Source organism: Temnothorax curvispinosus, unplaced genomic scaffold (genome assembly GCF_003070985.1).
Source record: "Temnothorax curvispinosus isolate PA1 unplaced genomic scaffold, ASM307098v1 QBEX01002454.1, whole genome shotgun sequence".
Lineage (NCBI taxonomy): Eukaryota > Metazoa > Arthropoda > Insecta > Hymenoptera > Formicidae > Temnothorax > Temnothorax curvispinosus.
The window spans coordinates 405,853-420,177 of NW_020212234.1; the positions used below are offsets into that span (position 1 = coordinate 405,853).

The window sequence follows — 14,325 nt, forward strand, 5'->3', positions numbered from 1 at the left end:
GATCGCGCAATGAGTTTAACGATGATTTTTAAACGATGCATTATAGCAGTAAAAAATTAATGATTATCATATTTTAACAGTTTTATTTGGATAATTTTCTCTTACATGGAAACTGGTTTATTACTCACATTGACAATCTTTTGCGCACTCCTCTGGCTGATAATTATGGCTCGTGACGTTACACGCGATCGCGCAAGGCCTGCAATGCTGATCGAAAGGGCTGCAGTACTCCGAGATGTTGCAAAACTTCTCGCCGCATTTGATACCCCGAGGATCGAGGTCGGCCAGCAGGACGTTTGGCAACACGGACAGAGCGACGATAGTTGTCACTATCAATGTCATGCTGTTTACGGTTACCTCCAGGAACACTCAATCGAAGCAATACCGGGTCGATGCGCGATGGATTTAGTAGAATTCGCCAACCGGTTTGGCGCTCTTCCTTTTTCTAATTGTCCTTTTCGCCTTTCTTCTTCTTTCTCTTTCTTTATCTCGAATTACGGATCTAGGACACAATCATGACTTAGATGACTCTCTCGCGATCCACTGTCGACGCTCATGATGATCCTTAACGGTACTCGAAAAGTATACCTCGAAAAGGCTCCATACTCGTGGCGCTAAAAGGACAAAGAAACTTTTATTATATGTACCTGATTTGTAAATTTTATACTTTCTAAATTATACATGTATAATAGGACACTGAAAACTTATTGGTATCTTAATGTCTAAAAAAATCGACCAAAGAATTCGTCTATTAAACAATACAATTATAAATTCTCTGTTACGATTGCAGAGAGAAAGACTTTGCGATAATTTAATTATGTTTTAAATGATAATGTATTTATCATTTAGCGAGTTAGCTGACACTGACAGTAATAATGATGGTATATAACAGATTTTTAAACGTCCTAATGAAGACATGACATAACAATCAAAGAAAAACATATAGTTATGAATTCAGAGAGAGTTCGCTAGGTGTCTTAATCGTAACTTCAAGTAACATGCGATTCGATTTAGTAAGACTTTAAATGTTCTTATGGTTTTTCTTTTGTTTTTAATATTATCGCTACAACTAAAATAATTTTTCAGCAATCCCTACAAAAGAAGAATAACTTCTTCTTGAATTTAATTTATAAATCATGTTTGATGTAAAATGCCAGATGAAAAATATACAGTTATCGGATTTCGAAGAAGTCGCAAAGGAATATGAAAATTCGAGGGCGATTCGTACAGTGTGAATGTATTTAGAGAGAACTCATTTAGAACGATTCTATCGCCGGAGACCTCTGAATAGGCAAATGTATTTTATTCCGTTGGTTACGTCCGATTGCGTCGCGATGCCAGAAGATGCGTCAATGCCTGCAAAGTGACACGCATCACTTCAAACACCTGTGTTAACGCATACGTGAGCGCGGCTGGATGCATCAAAATGGCCTCCAGTGTCGCGCAACAGCGGAGATACTTTCGCCTACCTATACTGACGACCTCGTTTTATTGTCACATCCCGGACTATGTTTTATAAATTACCTGCGGCCTGTCGTTCTTGACAGTGCTTTATATTCCTTCGATTGCGTGACGTTTGCGTAGGTGACGGGACATTTTTTATAGAGTCAATAACGTACTTTCAACGGCTATAAATCATGATGGCATTATCGAAAATTGCAATAACCAGATCTATAAATCTAAAAAATTCTGCTGTCCAACGAATTTAAATAAACTGACCGGATAATGAGACAGGTATAAAAACCAGGTATGCTCGGAAAAGGTGTAATCCTTAGACGTTTTCGAAATAAGACATAATGAGAGACTAATATTCTCAGGGCCGCTTCATATCGCGGTTGTGACTCATTCCTCGTATCAACTAGCGAGGTAAACGTTTGCTTCGTTTCCTACGTAACTTCGTGGCAAAGGAAAATTGCTCTCCGGCGACTAGCTGTCGATCAAAGCCGAGAAGACCGAATTATTTCGATCAATCAAAATATTCAATCGCGATTTTTTCTCGGTGCTGTATTTTTCTGCTCATTCTGTTGAAAATCTGAGAGAATTAATCAATATTAATTCAAATTAAATATCCAAACTCGTAATTAAATATTTAATTTAAAAATTAAAATCGATTATGTCAAATTAGTGATTATTGCGATTTATAGGATTATATATTCAGATGTTTGCAATTCAAGGCTTATACTGTAGTTGCAAAATTCGAAAAAATATCAAAATGATAAAATATTGTCACAATTGAGTATGTCATAATTGCAACATAGCGATGCGTCAAGTTGTTATGAAATTCTCGGCCGATGTTTCGAAATATACACGATCATACGTGCCTTTTGTTACATTTTGCCAACGCTATTACGGCATATCGCGTGTCTTTAATGCGCAATCAGTTATCGGATATTATATGTTTCTGAAGAGCATAACTTCACTCGCAATTACGTGCGGATACACATTATAACGCGAATGCTCGTTGCAATTCACTACGTGAGATCAGCGAGCGCTATGGTACATCTGGTACCGAATGTACACAATACGTGTCGACGCACAATGCTTTAGGGTGTTGCCCGGTGTTGTAACAAATGGAAATCGAATGCGAACACATGGTACAACTTACTGGAATTGTCGTATAAAATAAAGCGACGCCGCGACGGCAAATTGTTTAAAGCAAACAGAATATAGAAATTAATATTGTAAAAGACCTGAAAAGATCAAGATTTATTTGTATCGGTATTTTATACAAGATACGTATATTTACGGTCACTTTTTATATAATATATTTCTCAAATTTCAAAAATATAACTTCTAAGTATAATAATTTCGAGTAATATCAAATTTGAGTTTGAAAAGATAAATCCTCGGGAAGTAAACTCGATATGATTTATTCAAATACGAGTATTTCTTGAAACGTAAAGAAATAGGAAAAGCATATTTGTCAGTATTTCTGACATTTATCAAATATGAATCGAGAAAATAAGTCATAAATTATAGATATAGAAGAATTTGTGCTACAGCAAACATGATCTTCATATTTTGTTTATACAACATTATCTTTAATATATTTCATATATGGCTAAATATTTCAATGGTTGCAATATATAATTTATATTATATTTTAATATAGTTCCTAAATAAAATAAATAATATAAAATAACGTTAATATATAAAGCTTATTATTATTATACTTATTTTGCGCTAGAAAACATATTTACATTACTGTGCGTTGGTTAAAGAAAACTCAGGAAAATATTAAATAAGAATTTTTAAAAAATTTCTTATGTCTTTCAAATTAATCAAAATGTTGTTAAAAAAATACATTAATACACAATACATTAAAAAATTATATGACATAAATTGGCTTCTGTAAATTCTTTTTTCTCGAAGATCTGATTTGCTGTATCTAATAATTAATAGTCATTTATAGATCCAAATCCATCAGACCAAAAGAATTTCAGTGGCAATGTCTCTTGAAGTGATTGAGAGCCTTATCTCCTTCGTCAATATTATTCTAGAACGTCGCGTTCCGACACGTTTGCAGACAAGCTCGCAGGTCCACTTTTCATTAAGCAGCGTCTCGATCTTGCTGTTTTTATCCCGCGATAACGGACAGCGTCGCTAACTGTGCTGCGCTCGACCTCTCCACATCGAACGACGTTCGCCGTGGAAAGTCCGAGTAGAAGTCAGAGGTAGGCGGTGGACGTGCACGGTCGGGACACAGGAATGTTGCCTGACTGGTTCACGAGGAGGCTTTTACGCATGGCGAACGTTACGAACCCGAATACGTCGTCGATATACTCGCGCTCAAACCTCAACTACGATCGAAGGAATGAATCACGAATCAAAGTCGTCCGAGTCTACCGGATATTATAATAACTAGCGCCATGTGTACTGATTATTCCTGGGCTGATATAACTGAGGAGTTGAACGAGGTAACAGCATAAATAATACTTGCGCTATATTGTTGCAGAAATTTCTATTTTGAAATTTTTGAACACGGGACTTTTCCATATGACAAACTTAAACGTTATGACTGACAAAACTAGAATTCCTTTTGCTCCTTTTACTTGTTTCCTTCTATCTTCTCGCAAGTTAGATTTTAGAGCTTAAACTTATTTTTTTCAAAACTATGTAAATATGTTATTATTACGTCCAGTTTTTAAATTAATGGTTGTTAACAAAGCAAACTCTTCGATTGATTCCAATTTTGAAAACATTTTTCTCTCAGTTCAAATATCCAAATACTAATAGTATTTACGTTGCAAATAAAAATAATATGACAAATAAAAAAAAACCTTGAAATTATCTTTGAAATCAAAGTCCTCTAAGTTTAATTTTACAGTCCATAGCGATGGATCAAAACACGCGATCTAAAGATATCGCCGGGCAAGTATCCAGCGAGAGTGCTTCCTGTAATTTAGCAAATAGCAATACGTAACTATTGCCACTACACATAGTTATTTTAATTAGACGGGATGACTCATATCGTCACACGTACTCGGTATCTCATTTCTCGTAACATCTTTTGCTCATTGATAACGCCGCGCATGCACGCAGCCTTGTCACGTTTACGTCAGAACAAATTGTCGCGGGAAGCCGCGTCACACGCGCGATCATCTTCCTTATGACGAAACGTCGCAAATGCTGCGGTAGCAATCTCGGAAAAAACTGCGTTCGCGAAGTAATCACGACACCGCGTTTTCAAATCTCGCGTAACCGACAAACTAGGACGAACGTCGCTCGACGAGCAACCACGTGCGATGAGCTACTAATTAGTTAGTCGCTCTCATTACGACGTCGTCTAACGCTCGGTTCGGATGGTTCAAAGATTTTCCACACTGATTACGATTGCAACGGTGTAACGTCACGCTCGATTGATTCGTCCTTGCACGAGCGAGTAAAGCTGCAATGCATATTTAACGAGTTTTCGGAAAGCATCGTCTGATATCGGAATTATGTAACTTATTAAAAACATACTACATGAGCGATGAACGACATAGATCCTTGAAAAATCGACGAATTCTTTGGCCATTTCCAGTCGATAGTTCTTTTAAAGAAAATTCGGCTGAGTGTCATAATCTTTTCATAACTTATTCCTTTCCGTAACCCCAAGCACAAAATTGAAATTTTGTCGAACAAAGATTTAAAAATTTTATCAAACTACAATTTTGAAATCTTGGAGCTTGAAATAAAATTCAGGACTATCTTATTTCATGCTATTTACGATTAACTTATTTTGACAACAGAATATTTTTATTTTCGACAGTTAACAACTTTCACTTTCATTAAACGGCGAGGGGACACTCCAAGTTAAGTAGAAAATCATTCAGGTAAGATTTTTAGTAAGTTTTCTCGAACGTCGTGTAAATTCTAGCATATGGTACCAGTGTTTCCAAGCAGTGAGGATCAATATTACACGTATAGCAACATTACACATAGAAGCAGTGGGTCGATACTGTACGAATAAATCGTGAAATTATCTCGATCCACGTCAAGCCCACCGGTCTTATTTATGCAACCATGTGATCGTTAAAATCTCCGCTCGTAACATCGTACGTATCCCGCGTGCTTTCGATATGCGCACTTCGTTCCTATACGCCGATTGGCTCTAATTCGATTCGAGCACCTCAGTAACCGGATTCTCGCGCGTCTAATGACAATGATAAGCTCGACAACAGTCGCGAATAACAATATATTCTCCCGATGGTAACGATATTCGCGATCGAATATGCGTAAATTAAAAGTATTCATATATTTATATCGAAAAAATATTAAAGAAAAGCGTCTAAAGAATCCTGAACTATTTAGACATTGATCAGACATATTTATTGTATCATAGACGTTATATATCGTGATTTAAAGATAAAGAAGAAAAAATTTAATCTACTTTCGGAAATAAATTATGAAAATCTCGCGCATTAACTTTGAACAAGTTCTAAGCTTCGACTAATTTTATGACGCAACATCAGGGAGAGACGAGTTGCGCCAAACTCCACTAAATCTTCACACAATTTTGCAATTACAATTACAAATGCGATTAGATCGCTTACCGAGGTCATCCGTGAAGCGCAGTCCTTCGCGCGCGCCCCGGATGTACGCACGCACCCACGCACCCGCGCGCGATCACGCGCTACGCACCCCGACGTCCTCGGATTCCTGCGTCGCGCGGAACGCGGACGCACAAGCGTACATCGTTATTCGCTTCGTATGCAAACTCGCGAACGCGCACCATCGACGGCCATCCGCGCTTGACTGTCGATCGCGAGAACGCCAAACCGAACGGAGTTATAGCGGTGGCGGCGAGTTCCCTCAGGTTTCCGAGACTCCCACCTCTTCGAGGAGTCACTTCATCCCCTCCAACCAGCGCACCTGTCCTCCCTGCCTTCGCCGTTCACCTATTCCTCTACCTCCCCCTGCGCGTTTCTGTTTGCCTTTTTTTCTCTCTCTCTTACCTGCCATTTACCTGTTGCCAGCTTGCGCGCGCACTCGCAATCCACGGTTCGAACTGCCATCGGAGATATTCACAGCCGACGTTGCTGGCACGTGTTGACGTGTCAAGTACGCGAGCACGTGACTCTGACCGCGGAAGATGCAAACGCATCCTCCGAAGTCCGAAAACTGACAGAAGTCTGATTTTTGTCTTTTTATAATGTATAATATCTGTCCCTTTTCAGAAAGAAATTTATAAATCTATTTTTTGCAATGTAAAAGGATACATATCTTTTAAAGTATAACATAAAATTATGTTTGTTATATATTTTTAATCGAGATAACTGGTATGAAACCTCCTTTCACATTATTTTTCCATAAAATTACCTTCTATTACAAGAATTTAAACCATTCGACTAACGGCGGCAATATACACGAGATAAATCCCAGGTAGCAGAGTAACGTCAAATGACGCATTCCGTCTTAATGACGTCTCCAATATCATCGAGACCTCTTTAGACGTTTTGCTACCTGGATTTTAATATTTGTTATCGATAAAATATGCTCACTTGCAATGCGAAACGTGATAACGATGTAAGACAGTTATGCAAATATAGATATCGAGGCAGTAAAGCGTATACCCGTACGAATAGTGGGATGACGACATACATATTTATTGCGTATTAAATGTTCATACAAAGATATAACAATGACTCTCGCGTATTCGCGGCGCTACAGGTGCTAACATTATTATTGCGGATTAATATTGTTGTTCCGGAGGAAACGAATTATTGCGCGCAAGAAGGGTTGATTGAGGGGTCGATTTGTCGGGTGGGAGGTCGATATGTCGAGCCACTTTGGTGCTGTCGTTTCTGCTTTGTATGGAACGGATGCTGCGAGCCGTCGGGAATTCCTTAAAACGATTTCGGAAGGCGAGACTCTCGCGGGCGTCGGCTCATCGTTGACTCTATTCTTCGTTGGAGCTTCGATATTCGTGTTAAATCGCTTCAAGAGATCGCGCGATGCTTATCGAATTATTGCGCATTGCACGACGATATGCGCGTGAGAGCGCTACTAAAGAACAAAAGGAGAATCCTAAAAGAGATCCTTGAAATCCCTCGCGACACCCCTGGTTGAGTATATTGCTCATTGACCATAGGTACCCGCCGATTATCGCGCTAACGTTGGTCCCCCATAATCATTGAAGATATACCCAACGCGATTGTGCCCATTGTTGAAAATTGTTGCGTTTTGAGTCCTCCCCATTGTCTGTGTGTACCGCTATTGATTCAAAATGTATAGCCGAATGATCGTCAGAACATCTCGGTGGACCGTGGGTATCAAGACCACTTCCGGAGGAAGTGTTTTTTTCAACCAGGGACGTATCCGCGATGTGGACGACAGCAATTCGCGGGATCGATTGTGAATGATCGGGAGGATGATTCGAAATGAGCAGAGATGAATTCGGTTATCAGCGAGCGGATCCTTTTGCGGAAACCCCCGATCGCATCCGATCGGTTTCTAGTATAGGAATGAAAATCTCTATGATAGTCAGAGAGGACCTCAGTTCGATAATTTGTGCGTTTAGCTTTTGATCGTTTGTGATTTCTAACACAGTAATTGTCGTGAACACCCTGTATAAAGTATTCCCTGCTGCTCTCGGTCGTCCTGGCTCGATCTCTTCCTGTTAGCTACTGAAAACACGATGCAGATGTTTTGTTTGCTCTTTTACGGTTTTGGCGTAATGTTGATATCGATTGACACGTTCCGTTCGCGCGTGAAACTTGGTGAACTTCGTTGGGCGCATCCGACGCACCGTAATCTACGCACGCAAACCACGCATACGACACACCCTCTTCTTCGTTCAATCCGCCTCTGTCTCGAGCGAGTTCATTCCGGTTTGAAACGTTCCGATGGGGAACTGACGGAGAAACACACCACGGTTTGACCCCGTTTTCAGCCCACCAGCGCATACTCGTTGACCGCAGGTACCGGAAATTATCGTACCGATGCGATGGTTCTTGCCGTCATTGAGGATGCACTCGGCGATTGTCGATTGATGGAACATTAGTCCCTTTGGTTATCTAACACGAGCCGCTGGGTGGAATAATGATATAACTCGGTAACAATGAATCATAAATTTTAGGGAACATAACATCTAACTATCCTTATGTTTTGTATGTTAATATCTCTATAACCGTATTATACTTATTTTTTTTTTTTAATATCCGATTATCCTCTGACATGAATTTTTAGATTTAAAAAATCGAGGAAACGTCGAAAAGATGGACAAAAGATGTATCATCTTCAATTTGTCATGCCCGATGGCTCATACGTCGCAAATGACTATTACGGGTTTATTCCCTCAGTAATTATGGGCAGCAAGGGCACTTTCGCGCAATTTTCCAACCAAAGCAATCATCTCACATATACGCACACTCTCTTTCTCTCTCTCTTTCTCTCTTTCGCTCCGAAGCGCATTCGTGCGCGACACGCGTTCAACGCGAATCGAGCGGGCGCCAGATCGCGATTAATCATTATTATTATTACGATTGCAATCCGTAATTAGTGAACGGGTAGCGCATAGTTGCACATTCAACATATCGTGATCGGAAAGGCTTTTCACGTTCCATTCCGCAACCATTATCGGATTTGTTTTCATTGCGAGATAGTTCTACTAATGCTGTCGATACGAACCGGGTAGTTTCTGTATCCGAACAACTCGAACTCGATCGCGAAGTTAAAGTTCAAAATAAAAATTCGCGAAAAACTCTTCACCTTGAATCACATCACGAATTTTAATCCAGAAAAGATCGACAATTTTTTATCCTTAAACTCGTTAAAATTTAGAAATTAGTAATTTTGAAGAAATACATCTAAAAAATTACCTTCCGAATCACAAATTTAGATGGTAATGGTAATGTAATGTCTCTTACAAGAATAGAAAAATAAAAATTGTTGATGTCTCGTTCTCAATCGCGATCCACCGATGGACAGATAGACAATATAATCGGCGATATAATCACCGTATTACACACGTATGTTCTACGAATTAAGTTGCCTTTGCGTGTTGCAGATTGCGCGAGGGTGCAACAGCAAAAAGCCTGGCCGGAACTTGTACGTTTACCGTTTATCCTTGCGAGCGAACTAGCGGCCGCGACTACATATGTTCGTTCGGACCTTCGTGTCGCTCGTTTCGCTATAGACTCGAATTTTCGTCTGTGTACAATCGAACTCGTGCGATTGATTTAGTTTGAGGAACGATCCGACGAGATATCGGCGCTCTGCGTCGGTATATATCGCTTGCCAGGAGTGACAATGTGAGTTTCATCAACGTCTGCGGGTAATTCGATCGCATACGCAAGCTCGAGCTTCGGTTTCTTGCGACAAAGCACTTCAAGTTGTGGCCAGTAGCTTTCACGAAGAAGAAGAAGAAAAGTAAGACGATTTCTCGGGTGATAGACGGAAAAGATAAACGGGTAAAATAAATTGTCAAATTATATCAACAACACTTAGCAATAGAATAAATAAAGCGCCGAAATAATATGAAATACAACACATCAACGAAACACACTCTAGTCCGGGGATAGAAATAAAAACACAATTGTAAACGTTCCGTTACCTGATCATTTTTATTGTTCTTAACAGACGTCGATGAAATTCGCACAGGACTAATTTGCGTTTTTTCTTACTTAGATTCAGTCTCTTCACAGACCACTGCGTTTGCCGTATTAATTCGTGACTACATTAATACAAAATATATTTTATTATAATTTATGTAGTTAATTAATAATAATAATATTTATAGCTTCTTTTACACTGGTGGCCACGAAGAACCCGGCGTCTGTCTCGTTTTCCGTTCGGTTTTTCGGATTACAGGGTGAAAGAGGAAGAAGCGGGGCACCGCGGTGTCGACCTGAAGAATCAAGATTGATTAACCGCTATCAAAGTTGATTTTCAAACAGCCGACGGGCCACGGATAGACGGAATAGTAGGGGTAGGGAAACTTGGAGAGGAGACGCGGGATTTTGGCCTAAATAGACATATTTACACGAAAGGCCGAAAGGACAATTTCATTTTTTTTTTCGCGCAATAAGCGTATTCCGAGAGGTAATTTCGTTGATTTCGACTTTAACTTGAATTTCGTGAAAAATGGAGAAGTTTACGCAAACGGATCGGGGATGAACGCCGCGTTTGCGGGCCACCCTTCCTACAGAAGATTGTTTTTTTTTTCATACCCATTCACGAAGAATTTGTTATCCTAATATTTAGTTCTATAAAGCGCTACTATATTCTAAAATTTAATGCAATTTGTGTTCGTGTCTCGTGTAAGTGTATGTGTGTTTTTCGTATATTATCTGTTGTTACGTGTTATATATCTGTGTAAGATCTGCACTTCTTCGATTTAAAAAATTACCGCTTCAAGACATGACGCGTAGGCGCTACGTTCGACGTTAAATAAATATATAATCAATGAAAAAATATATCATTAAAAAGTAGGTATACAAATAGGGGGCAGGGGATTTGGTATTGTTCTTTCGACGAATCATAATACATTGCGTAAATAATTTCTCTCGCGTCCATACCCTGCACACTCCACCAGCTCCCGCCAATCCGCCTTTATCTTAAATGACTTTCGCATTATTATTCGAAAAACATTACAATCGTTATTACGTTAAAAACTTCCACATTATAAATCTAGAATGCACGACAACGTTCGCACCTGGTGATGCTGCACCCACGAACTTCGGCACTATCGATTTTTTCCGATCGATAGTATATAATTACATATATCCCGAATATAAAATTAAATTGTACAATTTAGAACATGCATATACATATTATGTATATATATCTGTTTTGTATTTAAATATACCTCTTTCTTTTTGTTTTACCAGTTTTACCACATGACCAACTTCGTTCTCGCAACTTCTTCCTTGTTCGCCTTCTTGCACATTTACATACACTTCTTCTTCTGAAACCTTTCTCACTCATTCTCTCTCGTTCTCTTACTTCAATGTTACGCGTTCCACACATTTTTATAATAATTATAATTGAACCTCATTTTCCGAATTCGTATTAACCAACAAATGCCTCACGTAACCGAAACATCTGTAAAATATGAGATCATGTCTGCCAAGGGACACGCTTTCAACTTTTCGGCGCGCGCGTTATTACAATACCACGAGAATCCGCGAGCGTGTTCCCCGGCCCTCGACGTAGGCGCGCGTCGAGGATCCTTACACTAATTGTATTGTATTTCTTAGATTCATTAATGTAATGGGCTCTTCGTACCGCAGCGAAAATTCGCGTTTCCGAGCCGCGATAAAAATTTTGCAAACAAAATGCGAGATACCCTCGAGAAACCTATGTTCCATTTCCGTTGCTCCTGTCCCGTCGACAAAGTTGTCTCGCTTAATTTTGAACATCTTGGACTCGGAAATAATCGTGAATCTCAATATTATCGTTTTTCCAAGTGATTCCGCCTGACCACAGTCTTACAGCTAATGAACGGAACACGCGGACGCTTCATGCACTCTCTCCTATCTCTCGATTTGGTCGATTCTCTCTCGTCATTTGAACCCGTCGTCGTTGTCGTCGTCGTCGTCAGGCGACAAAGTCGTGTAGTAGCTAATCGCGCGGTTGACTCTGTCGCGCATTCTCTTCGGAGAAACGACTAAACAGAAGAAACATTCAGTACGCGCAATGTGCGCCAGAAAGGAAAACGAGCAAGTGAAAAAGATAAGGGAGGAGGGGGAGACCACACGACAAAAAATTTCTCTCTTTCTTTTTTATATATACACATACATACCCACAATCAGACGCACACATCCAAGCAAAAAAGCCAAATTTTGTGTTTGTATTCGTCTTGTATTGCTGGTTTACTACGATATAGTTCTACAACTATATCGTACTTCGCGATACGCTTCTACTTTCTTCACTCACTATTTCTCTCTTCTTCTGTCTCTCTCGCAGGCATACCGATGATACAACACGCATCACCACACGCATACACGCGCGCGCTTTTCCTTTCTTCTCACGGAATAACTTCGCGAACGACGATGTCGCCGCGCGCGGTTAGCAATCTAATCGTACGCGCCATGCTTGCACGAACATGAACATGTAGAAAATGGAAAGAAAAATAAAGAAACGAATACGCGATGCCTCTTTGATCGTCTAGACGCGTTTGTTTGATCGCTGAGACTCTGAAAGGGAAATTAAAGAGGAGTGAGGGTATTCGGGAAGGTCTAGACGACAAGATGGATCCTTACACGACGACTCCCTAACACAGTACAATTAAAAACATCGAAGAGATTTCGTTTCGCGTGAGGATCGCTGTCAGCGGACATCGACGCCGCGCTACTCTGTACATCACTGAGCGGAAACAACAGAACAAACGTGAAAAGTCGAAACAAACGAAGAATTTTTCGTGCGACAGCGATCCTGCGGTTCCTTCCCGCGGCGGTCGTGTCTTTCTTCGCTATTGCGTGCCTCGCGCCCAAAAATTGGTCGTTCTGTTGCACGGATCAGCCGACCCAGTGACGTCACACACACACACACACACATATACACATGCTGCGTTATTAGAACAGAGTCGCGATCGAGGGGTGACTCAACGATGGATGATGCTCAAGCCGTGTCGCTTCTTCTCCTTCGCTCTCGTCGTTCCATTTCTTTTCTTCTTGCTTCTCTCTCTCACTAACGAAACAACCATATGTCTTCGCGTCCGCTTGAACATCATCCTGCTGCTTTTGCTACTGCCGTTGCTGATCGCGCTACAAATCCCATTTGTTGTAACTGCAGAAACACAGGTTCCAGCAACCCGATCGTGTCGTGCGAACATCGCCGCGATTTCCGTTGCCGCCACCACCGTTGCTGTTGTTCCCCAGACGATTGTTGTTGTTGTTGCTACGGTGCACCATCACGATGTTGTCGGTGATGGTGGCGGGGTCGAGGGACCCGTTGGTAATGGCGCAAACGGTAAGCAGGCGATCGCTGTCGACAACACTAACGGGTCGCCGACTGTCCTATACTCAAATGCTGCTCGAGTTACCGCTTGGTTCGGCGGCCTTGTCGATGCTGTTGATCCGCTGGCTACTGCTCTCGGGCGGCGACGGTGACGCCCCGCCGTCCTCTGGCTTGTGCAACGGCGGTTTCACTCCGTTCTGCACGTAGTGAGTTAGCCGGGTAGGCAACGAACCCGCGTTCAGCTGATAGAATTCGACCAGCTGTAGTAGATCGTAGAACTTGGTCGTTCCCTTATCGAGGGTGTATAGCCAGCAGTTGCGACGCTCATCAAAGATCTGAAAGGACCAATTCGGATGTGAAGTTAATATTATATATAAATATAATCTATTAAAGAAAGATATTACGAAGTTGCCCGAAAAATCTCAAATCGAATAGAATGATTCACAGCATGAAAAAACAGCGCGTACTTTTTCAGACGACAAGAATAAGGAATGACTGAGAGATTAAAAATAGCTAGAAAACTCTGTTATCGAATCTCTATAAACCGCTGTAACTGTGTTGGGAATTGATTTATTGCATTAAATAACACTGGTATGGTTAATATTGAAATAGGATCTGTAATATCGGTTTATCCGACGGAATTAATTCAAAAGATTGGAACTTTTTTTTTAGGAGTTTGTGTTAGCAATTCGCTCACGAGAAAGAGAGAAAGAGAGACGGCTTTGGTTTTAAAGTAAACGATCAGATAAACTTTTTCGCGTTTAATCGCCGCGAAGTTAACTCGACCGCAAAAAAGATCCTCGACTAATTATTGATCAGACGCGGATACTTACGGGCTGGATTTGCGCGTGAAAGACCTTGTCGTTGTACTTATAGGTCAGCACGAAGGCCCCAGGATTGCTCTTGCTCTCTCTGACCAGAAACACGCTGAAAGTACAGAAA

At 40.6% G+C, this 14,325-nt stretch overlaps 2 protein-coding genes across 9 annotated transcripts in view; both read right to left on the reverse strand.

Annotated features, from left to right (window-relative positions):
* Positions 1 to 6,260, reverse strand: part of LOC112451708 (protein grindelwald) — a 15,999-nt gene extending 9,739 nt beyond the window's left edge. Inside the window, exons 1-2 of the mRNA XM_025011518.1 lie at positions 6,036 to 6,260; positions 129 to 614 (exon numbers count right to left, since the gene is read on the reverse strand). Of these exons, the coding sequence (XP_024867286.1) occupies positions 129 to 342 (214 nt within the window). The 5' untranslated portion in view covers positions 343 to 614; positions 6,036 to 6,260. The remainder of the gene's footprint in view (positions 1 to 128; positions 615 to 6,035) is intronic.
* An 804-nt stretch (positions 6,261 to 7,064) lies between these two features.
* LOC112451706 (growth factor receptor-bound protein 14-like) overlaps positions 7,065 to 14,325 on the reverse strand; it is a 246,693-nt gene continuing 239,432 nt past the window's right edge. For all 8 annotated transcript variants that reach the window (XM_025011510.1, XM_025011512.1, XM_025011508.1 and 5 more), the window contains 2 exons: positions 14,217 to 14,310; positions 7,065 to 13,718 (listed from right to left, as the gene is read on the reverse strand). In XM_025011510.1, coding sequence (XP_024867278.1) covers positions 13,449 to 13,718; positions 14,217 to 14,310 — 364 coding nt within the window. In that variant the 3' untranslated portion in view covers positions 7,065 to 13,448. The remainder of the gene's footprint in view (positions 13,719 to 14,216; positions 14,311 to 14,325) is intronic.